We start from the raw sequence: 22734 nt of genomic DNA on the forward strand, positions 1-22734 counted from the left end.
GAATCTGAGCTTGTCTGCTTGTAGTTGTAAACAGGAGTGTCTGGCTTTGTGGAGGCGTAGCTGGTGATGTAGAACTGACTTTCCTTTTCACCTTTAAGCTCAAGCATGTGAAAGCTGGTATGGAAAAGATCAGGGGAGCTCATGCAGGCACTGAGTCTTGCCAGACTATGCATTTAATACCAGGGATATGTTTTTGCCTTTTGAGGGCAGTTTGTGCCTCTGTTCCTTTCAAATGATCTCTTTCTAAAATACCCATTTGCCAAATGCATAAAGACAGAATTTCTGGGGTAGAGAACAGATATTTGTTTGAGCATCTATTTTAACAGATCTTGATCAAATCAGGCATGAAGTATGCCCTTTATTCCTTGCTTTAAAATAGGTGGAGAGCTGCTTTTGTCATCCTTGGCTGAGAAATGCTCAGTGTGTACAAGCTTCATTTGAATTGTCTTCTGCGATATGACTTAGGACTCCTGACAAAGCTGAAGAGTAGGAAAATGCTTATATTTATTTTTTGTTCTTTTAAGGAAAGCACAGTTACCTTTGGAGCCAAGAACTCATTACACAGAAGTCCTAGTACAAGGCATGTGCATGCGTGGAAGTCTTAGCAACATTTCTACCATCTCTAGACATTCATAGAGATTTCAGCCTGGTAGAGTAGAGTTGAAATGAGGACTAAAGTCAGGATGTTAAGGTGTGAATGCACTCCTATCACAGGCTTCCTCCAGCCTATATTTGTAAATGTAGAAAATGGTGCCGAAAGGTCAGTAAGTGCTTAATGTTCTAAGGTGACTTCAGCACAGAGATGTGGTTCAGTTTCTTTTCAGGACAGCACCTGAACAAATAGAAGCTCTGTGTCCCTATATAATCAAGTTCCCTTCTGGCATTCAGTCGTTGCAAAGGCAGGCCTGAGGAATACTCATTCTCCTCTCAGCTCCCTTTTCAACCCACGCCATCTGGCTTTCTAGGCCTCCTGTTGCAGTCGTTATTTTTTCAGCTGTGAATGTCTTCCATTTTGTGGGGAGTCTTTTCATTAGCCAAATTGATTGTTTGAGATTCCCTGCAGAGCTGCAAGCATGTTTCTCCTTTTTCATGGGGACTGATGCCGAATCCACTAGGAATCCCCTGTTTCAGCTCTTGGTGTTTGAAGCCCCCTAGCTGGGTCACTTGTTGCAATATGGCTACCTGCAGGGCCCTTTTCTGGCATGGTCCCCAGGGTTGATGAAACTGTCTAAGGTTCAGGCGTAGGAGGGCATGCAGCTACATTGGGAGCCGAAGCCCAGCTTCTTAGCATTCCCACGTCACTGTTCTGAGCAACTACCTAAGCATTGCTAGGCTGTGTCTTGTGTTGGGAGTGCAAATAATATTAAGTCATGATGAAAATGTGGCAGTTATCTCTAAGGAGAGGAGGCCATCAAAACCGGACTCTAGGTCACATTCTGCCAGGAGGATGGAGCTCAAAGTTCTGTCAGGGCATATGACCTACTCCGATTGCTACTGTGGCCTGGAACCTATGGAAATGGATTGATTGCTCTTAAGACCTGTCAGGCATGTAGCAGAGTTCCATGGTCTGTTGCTTTTGAGGAAGGCAGGGTTACTTAATGATTTTATAAGTCAGAGGATGTCAATATTATTATTTATTTAGGTAGTAACAGGTTTAACTAGCTATTGCCACTTGGGATCCTGTTCACACTGAAAATATCCATTAAATGAATTGGCTTTTATATTGGGATCAGCTCATCAAACTAAGCATTAGAGGTGCAGCAATACATTGGTTCATATTCTATCAGCACTGATAAAAGGGAAATTGACATTATTGGCAATCAGCTGATAAATACTGCATGCAGATCGAGGCCCCTGTGGTGAGGAAATGGAGTGGGGCTGGGGCTGGGGAAGGGGCACGTGCTGCCCAATTAGGGTGTGGGATGGAGCTGGCAGCTTGTCTGGGGGTGTGGGGAGTGGGGGTGGCTCCCACCGCTGTGCAGACCCCCAAGAGAGGCACTGGGGGTATGTGCCCTCTGGATCTGTGTGTGGGGCAAAGACAGGCTGTTGCTGCTGCTGTGTTTTCAGAGCTGGGGGTACTCCAGCCTCTTCCTGTCAGCTGCACTTGGGATGGGTGGTGGCACCACTGAGAGGGAGGCTATGGGGGGGCTACAGTTACCCTAGAATTTGCCATAGCTCTCCCCTCCTTCCAGCGGCACTGCCTCCCGCACGGCCCGGCCTGAATGCAGCCACCGGAAGAGGTTGAATCAGCCCCAGCCCTGAGCACACAGCAGCAGCCCACCTTTGCCCTGTTCCCAGATCTGGGGGTACATGCCCCCTATGCCTCTCCTGAGGGTGCGTACAGTGGTGGAAGCTGCCCCCCTGCCCCTCTGTGCTCCCTGGATGAACTGCTGGCTCTGTCCCACGCTCTGGCCCACCCCGGCTAGGCAGTGCCTGCCCTTACCCCTGCCCCAGGCTCATCCCCAGCCAGACTCCCTTCCTCACCATGGGGGGCCTTAATCGGCCCCCTCCATGTCCCTTCCTTGCAATAGACTTACCAGCTGGGTGCTGCTCTCCATGCTACTAGGCTGCATCTCAGCAGTTGGATTGGTATAGGGTGATATGGCAGATCAATAATTGGTCCTCAATATCAGCTCAGAAAATCTTCCTCAGTGCACCCTTACTAAGCACATGTTCCTTGGTCAGTGTGAGCCAGAGAAAAATTGTTACCAGATATTGAATATATTATCCAATATTTTTGAGCACCAAGGAAGAGGTACCTTTCTAGTCAGGAAAAAGTGAATATTTTCTTACTGCTTTTGGTCCTGGAGCAGAATATGAGGTAGACTAAGGAAATAGGCTGAATTTTCAGAATTTGAGGTTGAGAAGAGGTTTTTAAGGTAATTAAAATGTTAGAATTGCCTTTGTCACATTTGAGTCTAACAGGATTTCATTTTTGGCTTCAGAAACATAACTGTCCTTTTCAAACAGACTTTCTCCATGATGAGTGAGGTGCATGAGTGGCTTGTGGAAAACTTAGTTTCACTTTTGGGAGGGAAAAGAAAGGTTTAACTGTACAAGAATTAGAGGCTGGGAAAAGAATAGATACAAAGCTGTCCTGGCTACTTATGCCCCTTTCACTTTGGTGTTACTGCAGTGTCTAAACATTTCACAAATATTCATTAGTTTATACTTCCACAGGCCCCAGTTGGAAGGGGAAATAGAAACATCAGCATTTTGATGAATTTACAAAGAAGGCTTGAGGAACAGTGAAGGTGGCTTGCTTGAGGTTATGCAGGGACTGTATGGCAAAATCAGGAATTGAACCCGAATGTTCACAGTCCTGATTTAGTACTTTAATTGTAGGACCATCCTTTTCTTCTTAAACAGTCAACTGGTAGGAGCCTTATAAAGATCTGAGGTGGAACAGATTTTGAAATCCTGCATCAGTTTTGAAAACAAACTTTATTTAGAAGGTGGAGGGAAATAGCATTCAATTTAGGGTAGTTTATTGAAAATATGATTACATTTAAAGGTGGCATAAACTTTTCAGCACTTACCAATATACATTTTGTTTTTTTCCCCCCTCCCCCAACTGCTATCTCTCTACTCTGTCTCCTATGTGTGTCTCCTTTCCCAGGCTTCAATCTTGGATTTGCACTCTGGAGCACTTTCACTGGGGAAGCATTTTGTTAATTTGTACAGGTAACAGGTTGTGACTTGCTCTCTGTCCTCTGTCATTTTACAGCCTGAGCACTCTGTTCCTTTTCCAGTTGAAAAAGGACTTCCATTGTGGGGGGTGACAGATGACTCTACAGGGGTTTGTAGGATTCTTTGCTGTCTCTTGTGTCCTTGTGAAAAACTTCTGTGGCATCAAATCTGATATAACTGTTGAATTGGATTGGACCTGTAGGAAGCAATTTGTAATTTATTTGTAGGATTTGCTTTTCAAGCATTGGGTAACTATTAATGGCTCTTGCACAGTTCTTGAGCTGTAGCTTTTTGAATAGCTGGGGAAACGCAGGGAATTCTGCACCAGTTTTCTAAAATGGAATTCCCATTCTTATTTTATGGTATGTAGATGGGAGAATTTTTGGGCCCAGTAGTGCTGTCACTGTATCTTAAATCTTTTAGTAATATCCTGTAGCAGTGCCTTTCTTTACTTGTTGAGTTCAAACAATGGGATGGGTTATGGGTCCCTTGTATCAGTTTAATTTATTGGTACTTTGTGAAAAAGACAAAGCAGAGATAAGGGTGGGAAGATGTAAACTGCTAATGCATTATGGTTCATAATGCCTCTTCTTAAACTCCTTCTTAATTTTGCAGGTACTTTGGGGATAAAATTCAAGATGTCTTCACAGAAGAGGATTTCCAGTTATACCGGTAAAGAAATTCAAGAGTTAGAGAATGAATCAGGAAATATAATTTGGGGGGGCTAACCCCTACATTGCCCTTGGAGTTGGATTTAGCCATGTTGTTGATGTGGCCTTCATGAATTGGTGCCTCAGAATAGTCATATTTATAAAGATGAGAAAGCATGGGCTGGAGAAAATGGATAACAGCATCCGTTGGCGATCCATGATGAGTTGGAAGAGAGCCACTTCATCAAACCAAATTCGATCAGGGTATGGGGTAACAAGAAATGTAAATGTAAACAGAGCAATGGTAGTTACTACCCATTCCCCTGTGGTATGACATTAAATGACCTGAAAAACACTGACCAATTGCTTCAAAATATATTCTTGGCACCGGGCCGCCTTAGGCCTCCATGTATTGCATCGTCAAAAATAAGAACCTGTTCCAGTTTTACTGAAGTGAAGGTCAACCAAAAGATTCAGTGAACAGTAAAAACTGTGTTTGGCCATCTAGTCTCCTGCTGCACACTGTATTAATAGTGGGTAAAAATTTTATCTTAGTAAACCATGACTTGAGAAATTCAGAACCCAAGTAGAACTGTCCTGTGGACCTGCTCAAATAACCAGTATGGAAGCTTTTCCACTTAAATCTGAAGGCTAAAATTGTAGAGCTCTTGCATTGTAGCTAAGGTCTAAATCACTTTTAACACTTGGTTCCATTTTTTTCAGTTTATTCAGAAAAACATTTGAGCTATGGAATATAACACATCCTTGTAGTTCTCCTAACTTTCTCTCCCCTAAAAGGCATTCCATAGACGAATGTGAGCACCCTCTAGTGGTTGAAGTTGGTCAAGACTGAAGTTCGCACAAAGGCTAATCCAGTATTTCTCAATCTTTTTACACTAAACAAAGCTTCTCTAGAGGCTGGTTGGTGCCCAACAACCCTTCAGTGGTGCCGCAGGCTGCTGCACAATATTATTGTGCAGCAGCCTGCGGCACTGCTGAAAGGATCTTGCAGCACCCAAGGGTGTCTGCAAACTTGGTTGAGAATTGCTGTGCTAATAAATATTTGTTTTGGCTTTTGGATTAAGTATCCCTATCTTTTTTGGAGCTGTGGTATTCTTACAGTTTTGACTGGTTTAACTTGACCACTTTAGCTAATATTTGTCTAATATGGCTGGGTTTCTAGATGATAGCCGTTTAAACTTGAACTTATTCATATTCTTCCCAGTGCATAGCGATAACCTGATGAGTTTCTAGGGTTTCTTTTTTATAGCTTTTCCCATTCTATAAAATCGGAAATCCCCAAGAATGGTATATGTACTGTATATACGTGCTTTCTTTACAGGGGGATTCAGATAGCGGCTTAGAACAGGACAGTGATTCTCAACCAGGATTTTGTGAGATCCTTTTAAGGGTAATGTGTGTAGCTCCTGTGTGAGGAACTAAGTGCTCTCTTCCACCCCCCTGCCCCCATCCTGCAGACAAGTGGTGCTCACAGCTGTTCCCCTGAGAACTCTGCCTGTTTTCCCATCCCTCTTGGAAGCCTGTGGGCAGGCTGCTCCCATGCTTTGAGCAGTGTGTTCTGCCATGGGCAGGCAGGTGGATATGGGGCCATGGAGCTGCATTGTTTATCCCAACTGAACATCCCCTGCTTCTTCCATGCTCCCAGGACTGGCAGGAGAGGCCACAAAGGTAGGCAGCTTTGGTTGCTGGTACTTGATACTCCATAGGAGCAGCCTCAGTAGCAGGGGCCATGCTTGCTGCCTCAGATACAGACTAGAGTAGTGGTCACCAAACTGGATCTCGATCCACCGGTAGATCTTGGAGTCCATCCAAGGGTGGGGTAGGAGGCTGAGTGCACACACTCCCCAGCCCAGCAGATCAGTTTGTGGGTGAGGGAAGGGATGGGGACTAGATTGAGGCCGCCGTGGTGAGGGACAGTGCCGCAGAGGCAGGAGCAGGGGTAACTTGAGTGGATCCCTGGCTGGATGGGACTTAACCTGCTGGGGACACGCACTCCCAAATAATTTTTTCTTCTTCTGCCTCAGTCTGCCCCCCTCACCCCCTTCCCGCCCCACAGACTTACCTGCTTGGGGTGCGGGGGGACAGGGACAGTGACACACAGAAGACCTCGGGTTGCTTTTAAATGCTAAATGTGATCTCATAACTAAAAAGGTTGGAGACCACTGGACTAGAGGGAGGGCAGGTGGCAGAGGCACAGCAGGCTGAAATTGTGCTCCTGCCCCCCTCACTTAGCATCAGCTAGATTCTAGTTCTCTAAATTCAGAAAAGGTAGGTAGGGGGATGCCTTGAAGCTGAAAGGGTTGAGAACCACTAGTACAGGAACTTGTAGTTAGTACAGAAAATGTTTCAATCTGCCACAGAAAAGGCACAAACATCATTTTCATAATAAATGCATTTGTTCTTCTTAATGGCACTACTTTATCCCAGACTCCAGTAGCCTGTATCTGTAATGGATTGTTGCAAGCTATTCTCAGGAGCGTTTATCTTCATTACTTTAATTTACCTACAAAGATCTGTTTAAAAAATATGACACCCTGGAGAGCAATAACTCAATAGAATGCATGTCTTAGTGTTACTGATTACAACAATAACAAAGCAGAGCTGACATTATGAGCCAGGAGTCTGGTTTCTAAACTGTTTCTGTGTCAAAATACTGCTGCTTCAGAATCAGTTTTGATTCCCTACCTCATGCTTTATCCACCAGCTCCCAAGTATATGACAGTCATTTCTCTTGTTGGATAGAGTCTCTGTATCTTTACCCAGAACAGGACTGTAGAATCAGCATACTCGGTGCAAAGGCTATTCCAGCAGTGGCATTGGCAGATAATTGTAGCAGCAGGGCTGGTGCATTGTTTTTAAACCTCACTGGAGCGAAGACTGTGGCAAACTGTCAGAAAGCCAGCGGGTGCTGCCCTTCCCCACCATCCTCATTCAACTTTTATGATCTTTTATTAGAAACCTTTTGGTTATAGAAGCACTTTATTTTCTCATTTGTCATTGTCACTGTCTTTCATTGGGAATAGCGCACACATCAGTAAAAGGACCAAAAGATTAGTGTAGTTTGATTGGAGTACTGTGGATGTGTCTCTCATCGGGGCCAAAATTTTATTTGGTGTACACACTCTTCTAACTCTTGTTTCTTAGTGAGCCGGTATTGCTGTATATTTTACAGAAGGCCTAATGTAGTGTTTATCCTTCTTGGTTCCTCAGATCCTGTATTTGTTGATGGCCAGTACTCTTAGGCTGCAAACTAACAAAGAGTGCTGATTTAATGTGTCTTGTTCTTGGACTTTAGCTTCACTACTGACTTCTTTTTTATCTCTTCAAAGTGTTCTGCCCATTGTCTCTCAGAATAGAGGGGACTCTGGTACCTTCTTTCTTGTAATGTCACCACTTCGTTCTTCCCCATGTTTGTCCTAAAAATCCCCAAGTTTGTCCAGTGTATCACAATATCATCCTTGCCATATTCTAAGAAATTGCTGAAGGGTTACTTTCAGCAGAAATCCTTGGGATTTTTCTGTTTTTACTTAAGCTGCTCGCTTGAATTCAGTTATTGGCTATCATTTGTGCTAACAGTGCTGTTTCCAGTGCAGGTGATCAAAGCAGAAATACATCCTGAGCAGTTGGAATATAATCGTTGTAACCTGACTCTTTACTTTTCATTTTAGAGAAAACATGAATTAGTTTGCATTGACAGTCAAAGTGCAATATAATTTGTAGAAAGAGGGCTTTGTAGAGTCTCAAATAATTTTACGTATTTCATAAACTATTTAGGTTGTATCTGGAATGGCAATAAGGAGAATGGGAGCAAAAAAATTTAGTTGGGCATGTAAGCTTGATGCATGTTTGGCAAGCATGATGATAACCCTGTTTGAGGTCCAGGAAGGGTGGGCAGTTATTTTGGGCCAAGGGCCACCTACCCAGTTTTGGCAAGCTGTTGACGGCTGCGTGGGTAGCCCTGCCCTTGACAGGTGCCCCACCCCTTGGTCACCATCTTGGGAGCAATGTCCCAGGGTCAGACACCGGTGGGGCCCAGAGTGGGGCACAGGCTGGCAGGGGTCTATGGAGCTGGGCCGGGCTGCACCAGCAGGTAGAGGGGGGAGCTGGCCTGGCTGCATAGAGGCCCTGCCCGCCGGGACCCTGTACCCCTGCCAGCCTGCTCTGGGCCCTACTGGTGCTGGCCCTGAGACACCAGTGCAGGCCTCATGCTTCTGCACCTGCTCACTCCCAGTGCCCCCCCCAGCCCCATGGTACAGGTGGGGGGCAGCACGCAGCCCCCACCCCCTGCTTGCCGGCAGGGAATGATCTGGTGCGGAGCATGGGGAAAAGCGGCCCTTCGCCTGTGGTCACTGCTGGAGCTGTTCCGCCCTGCACTGCAGCCGCTCACAGCCTACATGGGGCTGCCTGTGCCTGCTCAGGACAGCCCCACACGGGCTGCAAGTGGCTGCAGCAGGGAGCACCAGCCACGGGGCGGGGGAGGAGACGCCTTTCCCCGTGTTCCACGCCAGTTCGTCTGCTGCCCTTCCCACCCCCCTGTTTACCTGAGGTTCCTGTGCCGCGGCAGCCATGTGGTCCCAGACCAGAAGCCAGAATTTTTTTAGGGGCCCCACAGGCTGGATAGAATGGCCTTGTGGGCTGGTTGCGGGCCATATTTTGCCCACCCATAAAGTAGACTGACAGAGAGAGACTATAGGTCAAGCAGAGACACCATTTCCGAAATTAGCGCACAAAGTAAGTTGATAAAAGGGATGCAGTGGATTTTAGATAAATTGTGAACAAAGAAAATTTACTGTCTGGAAAATTTAAATTCCAGAAAATCAGTTTACATTGGGACTATTCTAGGAAGCATCTTCACCTTTGAAAGATATCTCACTGTCATGAAATATGGGTAGACACTTGATCCCAGCACACTATAGATTAATTTGCTGTCATAAAGTGAGACTAGCAGATGTTGTTGTATTCTAAGTAGAATGTAGCTGTCCCATACATGCACATTTGCCAGCCTGCTCGGGAGAGATGCTGCCTGAACATGGCATATGTGAGAGGAAAGGTGCCGTCTGTAACTGTTCCAAAGCACTCCGCTGCCCTATGGCATCAGCTCTGTCAACGGATTTTTTTGTCCATTATATTATGTCATATTATGTATGAAACGGGATTTTTCCATCATTTCTGCTACAGCAAGACACTCAAAGAAGGTATTTTTAGAGTAAATCAGTATTTGGCAGCTTTTGGCCCTTTCCTGAAGGAACCAAAGAGTTTACTGATTTTCTTCCAGATATGTAGCTTGGCTTACTTTGGATTGCAACTGAACACTGCTCTTGTGTAGATTTCCCTTGAATATGAGGATAGTGAGGTCAGAGAGGGAGTGGTGGTTCTGTGAGAAATGTGTTCCTAAGGCTGGTACATGTTGTACGGCTTGTGTCCCCCTGACTGGTGTCCTACTCCCTGGTGACATCAGAGTGGGGTCCTAAGTTAGCACCACCTGCATGTTCTGGTTGCTGTTCCTGCTTGTCGGCTATGACTAAATGATGTTCTTCTCGGGAGACAGTTGATGGCAGGTGGCTTGTGGGATCCCACATCCTGGTTTCTTTGTGGGGCTCGAACATATCCTTTACCCTGCCCTTACCACATCCAACAGCAGAATTGACATTGGTGTCCTGAGGGCATATTTACAGATGATTACTTCTCATCTGGAAGTCCTGCAGTTGGGGGTATGAGAGACCTGGCTGCCGGCTCCTCGTAGGCCATCCCTGGCTGCGAACTGAGGTCGCTGCAACTGAACTTGCCTCAGTCTTGATGCTAGTGTTCTTGTAAAGAAAAATCCAGAAACAAACGTCACTAAAAATCAATCGGCGTCTGCTGGTGTGGGCCCTGGGTCGTGCTCCCTGAGGCCCACAGGCCCCTGGCTTGGGTGCCTTTTATTTTCTTCTTTAAGCTGTGCTCTGTGGGCTCAGCAGCTTCCCACTGCACCTTCACAGCCTTAATATGGACCCTCCAATGGGTCACCGCCCCTTCCCACCTCAGCCCTGTCTGACCTGAGGCTGGGTCTGACTGGGTTGCTCCTGCTGCCCCTCCAGCCGTCCGTCTTGGTGGCCCTGGTCTGTTCCCTGCTGTGTGCTAGCCCCTTGTTTCCTCTGCCGCTGACCGCTTTGGCACCTGGCTCTGCCCCAAGCTTCTGCCCCTCCATGGGTTCCCCCATGTTGTGCCTCTCCTGCAGCACACGGCCTGCTCCTGCTGGCCTCTCCTGCGTGCCACTTCCCTGCCTTGCTCAGCGGCATTTTGCAGCCCCGTCCTGGGGCCTCTTTCTCAGGTGTCTCCCTTCCTGGGGTGTGCTCTAGGGCTGTGCGAAACGTCGGTCACTGATTCGATTTGGCAGAGATTCGGCCCAATTTGGCAGCTGAATCTGAATTAAATTAGGAAACTCTTTAATCTCTCCGAATCAAATCAGAACCCTCCAAATCGATTCGGAGAGATTCGATGATTTGGACATAGACACAACTTTAAATGTATTTTCTACGTACCTCAAGGTACCAGATGACTCGTGAACGATTTTTCTCTCAGGAGGCTCATGAAGAGATTGGCATCTTGAGGGCCCATTTTTGTTCCCATAGGTGTGCCCATGGTTTAGAAGAAGTGATGACTGTTGAAAGTGAAGTTGTGGGTGAGGATGCAGATGATGATTTGTGTGATGTTGTTGCACAGCTGAGTGTTCTTGAAGGGCTTTCCATCAAGCAGCTGTGCCTTCATAATGTGGGATATTAGTGAACAGGCTGGTGACATCCATGGTTACAGGTATGGCTTTCATAGGAAGGTGGTTGATGATCTAGATTCTGTTAAGAAAATCTGTGGTGTCTTGTAGAAAGTTTACTCTTTGAGTGACAAGTGGTCATTCAAAGAGCAGTATTTCTATCTCTCACTGTCCTTTTTTTTTTTTTTTTTTTTTCTCAATATTTATATTGAGAAATATAGAAGTTTCTTTACATAATGTTTCATTTTCTTCTTTAGTTTTGTTGTGGGTTCAATCCATTTGGTTTGACCCATCCCACATTTGTAGGAAGTTCATATTAAATACAGATTTGGTTTAAAATAACTTTCATGTCTTGACTTGATTATGAGTTTCTTGGTGTTTCTAGGTTTAGGGCTTTTTTAATATTCAGCTAAATAATATAACTTGCAAAGTACATTTTCAGGCCCCTGTGATATCTATACAGGTGGAATAAGGTGGAATGGGAGTCTGTGGAGTATATTGCATGAATCTGTGTCTTACCAGGTCTTCATCTCATTTTGAAATATTACCGGAAAATATGCCTTTTTATTTTCCATGGTATAATTTTTCATTTTCTTTGGCTGCTGTTCTGAAACTGGGTTATTTATGGCATTGTCTAATTCAGTTGTTCCTCATTGTGCATGTATGCTGTGGGTTTAGTTCCTTTTAACTTTGGTATAATTGATTACATCTAAAACACTTCGGGCTACATTGCTGAGGAAAAAAATATAGCAGGTAAAAATCTTAATGGAATTATGTTTTGCCAACACACAAATGGATGTTCAAAAATAATGTTTAATAATAATAAGGATATGAAGGAGGGAAAAGTTTCAGAGTTGAGCTATCACTGGCTCCTCAGGCAATACCCATGGATTTTAGGATTCATGAATATACTTTTATGGGTCTTGCATGCAACCTGAGCACAGCCAAATTTATCCTTCTTTGTGATAAACTTCTTCTGAAGTCCATGCGAGTGAAGGTAGGAGGCTAGTGTTTGAATACTATTCAGTTTTAGCTCTGAGCTTTGAAACATGCTGTTGCTTTAAAACAGGATGAGTATGATGAGGAAGTTGTTTTTACTTTTTTTGAAAGAGAGGCAGTGTGTGCATGTGTATGCATGTGTGTGGAGGGGGGGCATAGGCATAAATTATGGGTCCCATTTCTTCAGTGGAGCCACCCTGGGGCTGTCAGAAGGACACTTCTCAAGAGCTGGAGTGGTCCTGTGTTTGCAGTGACGTGTTGAGAGATGGATGTTTTGTGTCAAGTGTGTGCTTTTAAAGGCCTGATACAAAGTCAGTTGAAAGATTCCCACTCAAGTCAGTCAGTGTTGGATCCAGCATTAAAATAACTTGAACTTTCTCCTGTGTTTAGAGCTGTGTTTGACAAGGCAGCTAGATCAAAGTGGGAGGTTGTGGCCTTTTCCCTGTTCTGAGACTTATTTACTACTTGTTTATGACTTGCCACCAGCACAGCAGGCAGCACTAGTTTTGTTCCATTACTTTTCAGTTTTTATTGTAGGAAAGGTAATTCTTTTGCTCATTGTGCTGTGACTTAAAAGATGTGTTGCTTTATTTGGTAGTCCAGTTTTGATATTCCAGTTTCCAGTTGATCAGAAACTGGTTTAGACCTGTAACAGAACATGTTCAGAGCACATAAACCAGTTTGAAAATGGCTGAAACTGGTTTGAGATAAACCTGGTTGAATGTAGTATCAGACTTAAATGATTTGGCTCAAACCTGTTTATGCAATGTCTGTCCCAGACCCCTTGCTGGTTTATGTTAAATCAGACTCCCCCAGCACCCCGACATGCTCTCTGGGCTGGGTGGGGCTCTCTGCTCCTTAGAAGAGCTGGCCCCTCCCCTCTGCTCTCCGGCTGGAGCTTGGCAGAGACTTGCAGGCCCAGCAGAGTCTGCTGGCTTCCCTGTGTCCCCCTATCTCTCCTCTCTCACCACTTGCTGCTTAAGCAGAGATCCCTTCCTCCTCTCTGCCACAGCACAGACCATAGCCAGTATGTCATATGCTAGTTAATGCCAAGAGGTGAGAGTGTCTCTCTCCAGTTTCACTGGTATAGGCAGACAGAACAGTGACCACTTAGGGCTTCTGGAGCTAATCAACAGGTCAGCTGGTAAGCTGTTTAGGACATTTGAAATAATGTAGAAAGAGGCTATTGTTTTGCTAATTTGGTGATAAAAACTGTTATCAGTTTGCTGGAGACAGTATGAGGAAGCAGGGAGGGAGATTGAAAAGCTCTGTATCATCAACAGATGCATGCACTGCACCTCTCCCCCCCTGCCTTATAGTGCTAGCTTGGAGCTGGCAACACTCCAGGCCCTCGAGCAGCCAGTGGGGAAAAGCCTGGGACTGTGCAGGCATACCTCCCTAATGAGAGGGTCCTGACCCCCTCAGCTCAGCTCTGGGCAGAAGAGAAGGGAGGGCTGCACTAGCGCCACCCCCTTCCTCAGCTTCTAGCCTGAGCCACTGCAGGCATGTGCCTGGATTTCCTCAGTCCAGAGAGAGTGTCTCTCCAGTTTCGAACCAGTTTGACCTAGCCAGGTTAGATTAACCTGCAAAGATTAAATCAATTCAGGCTCAGGCTTTTTGAATGTCTGTCCCTAGCCAAAAGGATTTCCTTTCCTTTTTTTTTTTCTGATCACATTTTACCATTGATTATATAAGGCTTCCTGTGATAATATTTCCTGTAAACCTTTTAAAAATATTTTTTCCAGATTTAAGGATGATCACTAGACCCTTATTAAAACACTGATTATCTTTTTCTGGGATACAATGTCCCTCCACTAGCATTCATTGTATCATGTACACTTATTAAGTTTGCATAAAGACCATGTGTTGTTGAGTATGTGAAGAGGTACTGCAGATGCTGATCATCATTTCTGTAAATACCTATAAGATGATCACTCTGATTTTCAGAATCACCCAAGATGTTTTACCATATGGTGAGTCACAGAACGGTGAGCTGGGATGCAACTTGTGTACTAATTTGTCTTTACTCAGTTGGCAGAAATTTACTGAAGCTTTTCTGCCAGCTTTACTGAAGTTGACAGAATTGCATAGAGTGCAAATTTAAATGGGTACAAAATTTGCATCTGCTTGTTAACCATTTAGGGTGAGCTACCACCTGGGTCAAAAGCAGGCAGCCTATGGTATGAATCAGGAAGGAGGCTAAAACTCATGCTTTTGGATCTGTAGAGAGAGACCCTAATAGCTCTGCCATTGTGTCCCTCTTGTTTATAATCAGAAAGCACACAAATATTTGTCTTTGGAAGATTTTGCTTATTTTGTCTCAGATTAAGTTTAGGAAAGGGAAAGTAAACTTTAATAAGCCTGGGGCTGGCCTGAACAAGTTTTTGTTGCTATTTTTGTGAAATAAGAAGAAAGCTGAGTTTTCCCCAGTTTGCAAAATGTGCAAGCTTGCCCTAAGTTATTATGTATAATGAATAAATGTATATTTAAATAATGCATAAGTGAATATTTAAAGCCGTTTACGGGTACTGCAGAATGAACTTTAAGGGAGAGGTTTTAAAAATGGAAGAGGAATCAAAGCAAAAGAGAAACCAGTGTTTTTAAGGCCCTCAGAAGGCCTTATAAATATTGGATATTAAAGCAGGTGTTAAGATGGTCATCCCAAAACAAAGTAATTAAATGTTCTTTACCTTTTGGAGCAAGCGTGTCAGCACAGACATGTTCTAGTGATCTGAACCCCCTCAGCAGAAAGCCAGAGCGTAGGTTAATTTTTCCTTTTGCCTTCTTGGGTGATGCTCCCATCTTTTTAGGTGGATTCTGAAAAATGCCAAGTACTCACAAGCCATGGTGAAATTAAATGGGTATTGACAGCATTTGGTGCCTATAGGGAGGGACTTAAGGGACCTGTGCCCTTGTGTAATTGGGCTTCTACTGAGTCTTTGCTTGTTGGGAAAAACAGAGGGATGATCTTTCCAGATGGGCTGCAGTTCAAGAAAACACTTAGGCATACTCTTCTCTAGCTTTTTCATACTTAAGTGCATGCTTAACACAGCAAAACACTTACTGAACAAAGCTAGAAGGTGCAACCAGTGTTTAGTGCTAGCACAAACATTCTGACGGGTGTAAGTCTTCATGACCTAATAATCCTCTAGGTCTCTTGTCTTCTATTAGATCAGCTTTGCAAGCTCTTTCCACACTTACAGTTTCAGTTGAAACATCAGCCCCTACAACCATGCCATTGTGTGAGAATCTGCATTTGATTAAAAGAAAAATGTCTGTGTGTTAGGTTGTGGGTGGAGAGAAGCTTGAAAGCATGAATCCCAAAGGCCTAGAATCAGAAGGCAAATTAAAAAGCACCAGCTATGTATTGATGTGTGTTTAATTTCAGGATTGAGGGAAGGACTGAGGTAGGAGTTCTGGATGCTTAGGATTGGCCATCCAGTAATGAGTGTTTGTGATTGAAGGCAGTTTCCAAGCTGGTAGTTCTGATTTAGGCCTTGCTATGTTTGATCCAGTTGCTGTTTAAAATCTCTAGATAAATATCTGAAAGGTTCTCTTGCAATACCTCTGGTGTTCAGTACATCTCCAGGGAGAGAGTCTTACTGCATACGCAAGGCACAAGTGGTAACACTATTCTACTAGGAAGCTGTACAAATGTGCACTTCAGATGAGGCACTTTTTATTGCCTTTTTTAAAATCTATACTTGAAAAGCAAGAGCAAGCATAATAGCAGAAGAGTTTTAAACATTCTGCTAATAAAGGAAGCCAGATTTTATAAATTTCAGAGTTTTTACTTTTGAACCAAGAGTATCATGTTTCTTTCACTTAACTTCCTCTGTTAGCTGCACACCTTGGGGCCAGACCCCTCCTTTTTACTTCACCCAGAAGACATTCTAGTCCTATATGTCACGAGTAGCGTTTTTGAGTCTGTTCCCATGAAGCCAAACATAAAACTTCAGTTGGCTTCTGTGGAAACAGAATTAAACCATGCTGTGAACTTTTGAAAATCTTACCTTTTATTTCTCTCTCACATTTTTTTAATGTTGTGAAGTAGCATAATACTATACTTTAGTGGGGTGCTTAGTCATTATTTAAATAGTATTATTTTTCAAAAGCTGCTGCACAAAAAGGGTGTTGGCACTGGAAAAGGGGTGTGATAGTTCTAAAGTCTTTTTGAATCTTTTATTCCAGGGGTGTCAAATTCATCTGATCCTGTGGGTCCATGGCCCTGATGAATAGCAAGGGACTGGCCTATGGGCTGCATCAGGCCCATGGACTTCCCCCACATGCCAGATCCAGCCCCGGTGGTGCCTGCTCTGGCCAGTCGTGGATGCAGATTGCATACTGGCGACCGATAGACAGCCCTCCTCGCTCCTGTCACCACTTGCTGGATCCAGAGTCTGCTCTACCTGGTCTGGGACTGTGCCACATGCAGCGTCTGCTCTGGGACCTGATCTGCATGTGGCACCTGCCCTGGACCAGTGGGTGGCTTGTGGCCTGAACTGACCAGAGCAGGCACCACAGACACAATCTGGCAAGCTGGGGGTGTGGTCCCATACTGGTCCAGAGTGGGTGCTGCATGCAGGGTGTGTCCCAGAACCTGCGTGTGGGGCTGGTCCAGGGTGTACCATGTGTGGTGTGTGGGTCAGCTTGGGACCAGAAGTTGGATGACAGTCCATGGGCTGGATTTTTGACATCCCTGTGATATGAAATATATCCTTTCTGTGTTTAAAAATAAATAAAAAGCTTCTGCTGTTGTGTGCTTCCTAAAAAGTTGCATAAGGGACAGAAGAACCAGAGCAAAAATATTTTGGGTGAGGTTTTCAAAGCAATTTAGCAGTTTTAGAACATCTCTTTTAATGGAAAATGTTAATTGTACTATTTGTTTCCCTAAGCGTTCATAGCATATTTTTATTGTGTGTGTGAAATCCTAGTTTCAGAGACTGAGACTGACAAAGACTTTTAACATAGTTGAGCTTTACCAATGTTTCTTTTCAAAATATTCTAGTTGGAAAGCTTGGAAATAACATCTTTCTTTCCTGTTTAGTCAGATATATTCAGTATAAACCACATGTAGTTGATGCTAAGTGAGTGACAAAGTGCTTTCTGAGCTTTTGCAGGAGGCATGTAGATCTCTCACAGGCTTGCATAAGAATATAAGAGCTGCCAGACTCGATCAGACTGCAGGTCCATCTACCCCAGCGTTCTTTATCACGTAGTGGCACAGTGGATGCTAAGGGGAAAAATATTTCTGCAGGTTATATTCAGACTGATCTTTCCTGTTCTTCATCCTTTCTATCTTCCAGCAGTTAGATGTAGCACCATATTTATCTACCTTAAAACAGAGTTTAAAATTTGTCTTGTGGGTCCCTCGCTCCCTCCCTCCCACACTGGTCAGAACTATGTATGTATGTTGGATACAGCCTTAGTGTCCAAGCAAATGCAAAGATTTCATGTTTTGTCTCAGATTAGATAGCTTTTAGTATTGAGGCCTGCACTATTTTCTAGCCTCCATGCAAGCTTATCTAAGGACAATTCTGCCATATTCTGTGAATTAATCCATACCTTGCTTCTGTTTATTTTATTCTACAACCTTTCCAGCTCAACACTTAGTTTCTCTCGTTGTGGCTTCCTAAATATTTCTCTCAAGATTTAACCTTTCTAAAGACAAAGACTCAACTTCCTCATTTGCTTCAGGCTAAAGGGATATCTATCAAATATTTTCTGTTTAATTTTGCGCTATTTATTAAATATGTCAGTGTGCATGACATTTTGCAAAGAGACTGAGGCCACAGTACTTTCACTAAGGAATTTAAAATTAAAACCCTGGGGAAAAGGTGGTGGTTTTTAGCTTTTGAGAATAACAAGATAGGGAAGAATCCAGAGGTGAAGGGTTGTTATAGGTCTGATACTGTTAAGGCAAAGAGAATAAAGCTACAGATTTCCTGAAATTAATTTTCAGAGGTAAATTTTATGATGAAGTTTAGGTTGGGAAGGAAATGACAGAAGATGGAACAGAATGTGAAAGAAGGAATATAGATAATGTCATTTTGTGGTTCTTATTGGGTCTGTACCATAGTGCAGTGTCTTTCCCTGTGTTTAAAGTGTTTGTCATATTTTTCTGTTCAGTGATATAAGGCAGAGGATTCAGCACAGAATTGCTCAGGCATTTGGTATCAGCTCTTCTTCCATGTATCTGACGAAGCCAACTTTCTTCTCAAGAATAAATAACACTGAGGCCAAGACAGCCCATGATGAGTACTGGCACCCACACATTGACAAGGTAAGTGGAAGCTGAGAAGGGCAGAACATTTCCTCTTGATATTAACTGGCTTTGGAGACTGAGCATCAAAGTGTTCCAGACCATATACTAATCATGGTTGGAAAATGTTTGTAGGCTGGATCTATAAAAATTTTTTCAGTTAAAGAAACTTGGATGAAGAATAAACCAAATCATCTTTTATTGGCAGTCCAGATCTGGATCACTTCTTTTTGTAATTCCATCATGCTGGTCCCCATTTAGGAGCCCTAGAACCCTGGTCAACCAGGGTGGAAGGTAACCAGTTAGGTGCCCCATCTGATTTTTCAGTAGTCTTGATGAAATGGATTTAACCTGCAGAATACTTCAGTTTTATCAAACTGGTATTTTCTGATGGAATGCTGCTCTTTTGGGAAATTCTTCAACCAGCTCTAGCAAGTGTTATTTTATAGGTGAATGATGCGCTTAAGGCACCTGTCAAAATGTATAGATTACTGAAATGCTTAGATTTCATAATGTGCAAAGTAAAGTTTTGTTTTGTTGCATGTTCTGTAGAGGAGATGTTACAACCTTTTTCACGATCTGATTTAGTTTATAGTGGAAAGTTATTTGAGTGGTTCTTATAAACGTAGCAAAAGTTGTTGGATCATAGCTTACTGTCTCTCTAAAGTTTTGATTGGGTTGAACCGAGTAGTTTTTGCATTAGATTTAGTTCTGATTTTTAATTGTGTCCAAGGAAATCTGACTAGCAAAAACTCAAAGTGAGAGGTACCGTATAGTTGGATAAATAAATTTGAACTTCAACAGGGACACACAAACTGGAATTACTCCAGAATCATGTACCACCCAGGGGAGGAAGAACCAGATGTAAGATATATAGCACCCAGAAATATTATTAAAATCTCAAGAGGTGCAAGTTACTAGTAGGTTAGCTTCTAAGCACATTACTTTGAGGATCCGTGATTTAAAGTCAGCTAAAGAAATGTTTCATGTCATGAAAAATACCTGGTATTTAGAAGGACTTAGTTTGGTAGAATATTTTATCCAAATTCTAGTGGTCACCTTTGACCTGGAGAGCCTCTATCAACTGTCACTGATTAGCAAAAAGGATGCTCCACTACACTGAATCTCAGAACATTTGGTGACAGGCTTACAGTACTTGATACAGCCTCAGTATGAATTGGGAAAGTAATGCAAGGTGAAGTATACAGCCATGGATGTAGCAATTATGATCATACCAGTTTCTCAAAGTTGTTCAGAGTGGAAATGTAAGTACAGAATAACATGGACACTGGACCCCATCCAGGGAGGATTTTTGCAATGCAAATTGGTCAAATCAGTACTGATAAGAACTACTGAAGGATGAAAATGGTGCTAAAGTGGTTGCTGGCAGCTCCATCAGATACTCCAGTGAATTCTGGATGATGCCATCAAATCCAGAAGCCCTGTTTTTTGAACTGCACTTTACATGTTTCCTCTCTTTTTTTCATGTGCTTTTTTCTGTGCTTTTAAAAGCACAATGCCATAACAATTTGTTACTTCAAATTTATAATAAACAAAAAAGGGTCCTTATAAGTTATATCGGAAAGTAGGAGGATTATTCAGAACTGATAATTAGTTTGAGGGTTGCACTATGCTGCTTCCTGTCAATTTTCAGGAGATGTAAGTGGAGATGTACTGAGTGAGAAAATGGATGCACATCAAATGTATTTATGCCAGTGCTTGGAATAATTAAACATGTTCAGTGAATAATTTGAGAGGGTGGGCAGTAAGTGAACTTGCCTAGGAAGGCACTGACCTAGGAAGAGTTATTTATTTGCAAATACTGTATCTATTTAGCAGTGAATTTTCCTTAGCACTGGGGGTGGTCATGTAGACTGCTACAGTATATTAGTTTTTCATTCATCTCACTAATTCTTGGAGCCGAAGTGTTTTCAGCCAGTGTTAACAGCCTGTGCTGCTTATCTTTCCCCTGACCTCAGTGTCCCCTTGCCCCAAAGTCCACAGTCTCTTTGTACAGATCCATGCAAACCAAAAATACAACAGTTATTTTCCCCCATGTTTTGATTTTTAAGTGATTCTTTCCACACTTGCTCTTAACTAAGAGGTGGCAGAGAGAGAGTGTCTAGTTTTCCCCCTTCTGATAAGGTCCTTGTTTTGGTTGATCTCTTCTGTTCTGATGATTGATTTTTTTTCTCTCTCTCCAGTCAGTTCTGCTCTTATGTAAATGAAAGCGTGGATGGTGAGGAATAAATTCTTATTTAACTGCTCGTATTGTCTCATCACTGGTGTTTGTTTTGTCCTTAGATTCTTGATGAGAGACAGTCTCATTAGGTATCATGTGAAAAATGAGTAGATCAGCACTTGGGGCTACCAAGACAGTATAAAATAAACCAGCAGTCAGCAACCTTTTTTTCCAGCTGCAGGCTGGAATGGCCTCGCTTAGGGGCAGGGGCAGGCGGGTGCTAAGATCTGGTGGCTGCTGCCATCGCTGTAACAAATGGGGAAACTCCCACCACTGACACTTCTCCCTGCCACATTCCAGGTGAAGTTTTGAATGCCATTGCTTCTCCTCATTGCAGCATGGAAGAAGTTCCTGCCTGTACCATGGGGAAGCCCTAATTGCCAAACACTAGCAAAGTCTTACATCCACAGGCCAAATCCAATAAACTGTTGAACAATGCTCAGGACACCTAGCCTCAACTGCTGTCATTTAAAGACGGATAAAGTTCCCTAGCTAACAGAGATATTGCCAACACAAAGTCTTTTCTAATAACTGTACTGGAGTAGATCTTACTATATGGAATAGGGAAAGTTGTATGGACACACATGTGGCAAAAGGGATATTATGGGCAAAATTCACATTTTTCTGTTAAAGCTGGAGGTCCAATTTGCCCCTCTCCATCAAGGACGTGTCACAGACATCATGCTGCACTATAACTGGTAGGTATATCCAAGTTAATTTGGATGTAGCTAGTATGGATAACAGCAATGAAACCTTGGCAGAAGGTGTTTCAGGGTGGGCCAGCCACTCAGGTACAAGCCCACAAGGACGTACATACTTCAGCTGCTAACCTATGCGAAAGCGCCTCCTATAACGTCTTTACTGCTAGTGTTACCGGCGCTAACTAGATTAAAACTAGCTGAGGTATGCTGCTTGTGCTGATATCAAAGTTTCAGCTGTAGTTTTGACATGCCTTAAGAGGACCATGTAAATGTCTCGAGTACATCTCACTACAGTACGATGTGTATTTTTACCTGTAGAATGAGGCAACAAAAGCAGAATGAGGGAGCATATTTAAAGGAAAGAGAATGGTATTCTCCATAATACAGTGCTTCCCCCTCCTCACACTCCATACGTAGCTACCAAGTTTAGGAGCAAAGGCTCAGATTTTTTGTAGCCAAGTACATTTTATAATCTACTTCATAGTCCTGAGTGCCTTTTTAAGGTTTAGATAAGGATATTCCTGGAGAAGATTATATCCAGGCCAGTACCCTATGACTTCAGTTCTGCTTTTAAGCTCTAAAAATAGGGCACTGATTGGAATTAATTGTGCATTCAGCACTAGGATAAATTTCACCTTAGTGAAGTTTCTTGGTAGGGATGAAGTCACTGGTTTTGGTACCTTTACCTTCAGGAAGACTTAGTGTTTTCTAGGCCACCTGATAGAACAGAAAAAACATCATTCGTGAACGATGTGTGGGAATAATGCTTACGTGCACTTGTATGATGATCCAAACTCGGTGAAAGCCGACAGAAAAAAATTCACGACGGAGTTATGCTATCAGTGTTGATCCTTATCCTCATAATTGCATAGTAACCTATTGTGAGTGGTGTTGGTACGATTTGGGGGGCTGTCAGAGTAGATATAGGACTTGTGCAGTTTTGGAAGAGGAATGTGATGAAGCTGGTTATGTTAACAACTAATTGCAATGAGTGATGCAGTGAAGGGAATACCTGAGAAATCCAAGTGTAGATAGGCATTCTTTATTTTTCTCTCTTTTTCAGACCTTAAGAAACATTTTTATGATGTAATTTTTGCCTATTACTGTGATTTCTTGCATAGGTTCGAACATTAGCTTTGTTCCTTCTGCTTTTTTTTTTAAAGTTTTTTTTTTTTTTTCCCCCTGCATTTGTTTTGCACCAGAAAATGAATGTGGTCAGTTATCCCTGACAGCAGACACCTCTTCTGAGGCCTCATGTAGAATTTAAAGTTATCTTGTCATATGGAAACTAATTTATTTTCAGCAGAAGAGTCTGTTGCCTTTGTGAAAGCTGTCTAACAGTCTGTGATGGTATCCAGACAGTTCACATTCACAGCAGATGGCAGGTTACATTTTTGCTGTTCACATCCATCTCCTTTTCT

General features: G+C 43.2%; 1 protein-coding gene across 5 annotated transcripts in view; it reads left to right on the plus strand.

Moving 5' to 3' along the window:
* Positions 1–22734, plus strand: part of OGFOD3 (2-oxoglutarate and iron dependent oxygenase domain containing 3) — a 103469-nt gene that overhangs the window by 31897 nt on the left and 48838 nt on the right. For all 5 annotated transcript variants that reach the window (XM_090060958.1, XM_090060956.1, XM_090060954.1 and 2 more), the window contains 3 exons: positions 3620–3684; positions 4306–4362; positions 18238–18391. In XM_090060958.1, coding sequence (XP_089917084.1) covers positions 3620–3684; positions 4306–4362; positions 18238–18391 — 276 coding nt within the window. The remainder of the gene's footprint in view (positions 1–3619; positions 3685–4305; positions 4363–18237; positions 18392–22734) is intronic.

The sequence above is a fragment of the Crocodylus siamensis genome, chromosome 8 (genome assembly GCF_052110815.1).
Source record: "Crocodylus siamensis isolate JL-2025a chromosome 8, ASM5211081v1, whole genome shotgun sequence".
NCBI lineage: Eukaryota > Metazoa > Chordata > Crocodylia > Crocodylidae > Crocodylus > Crocodylus siamensis.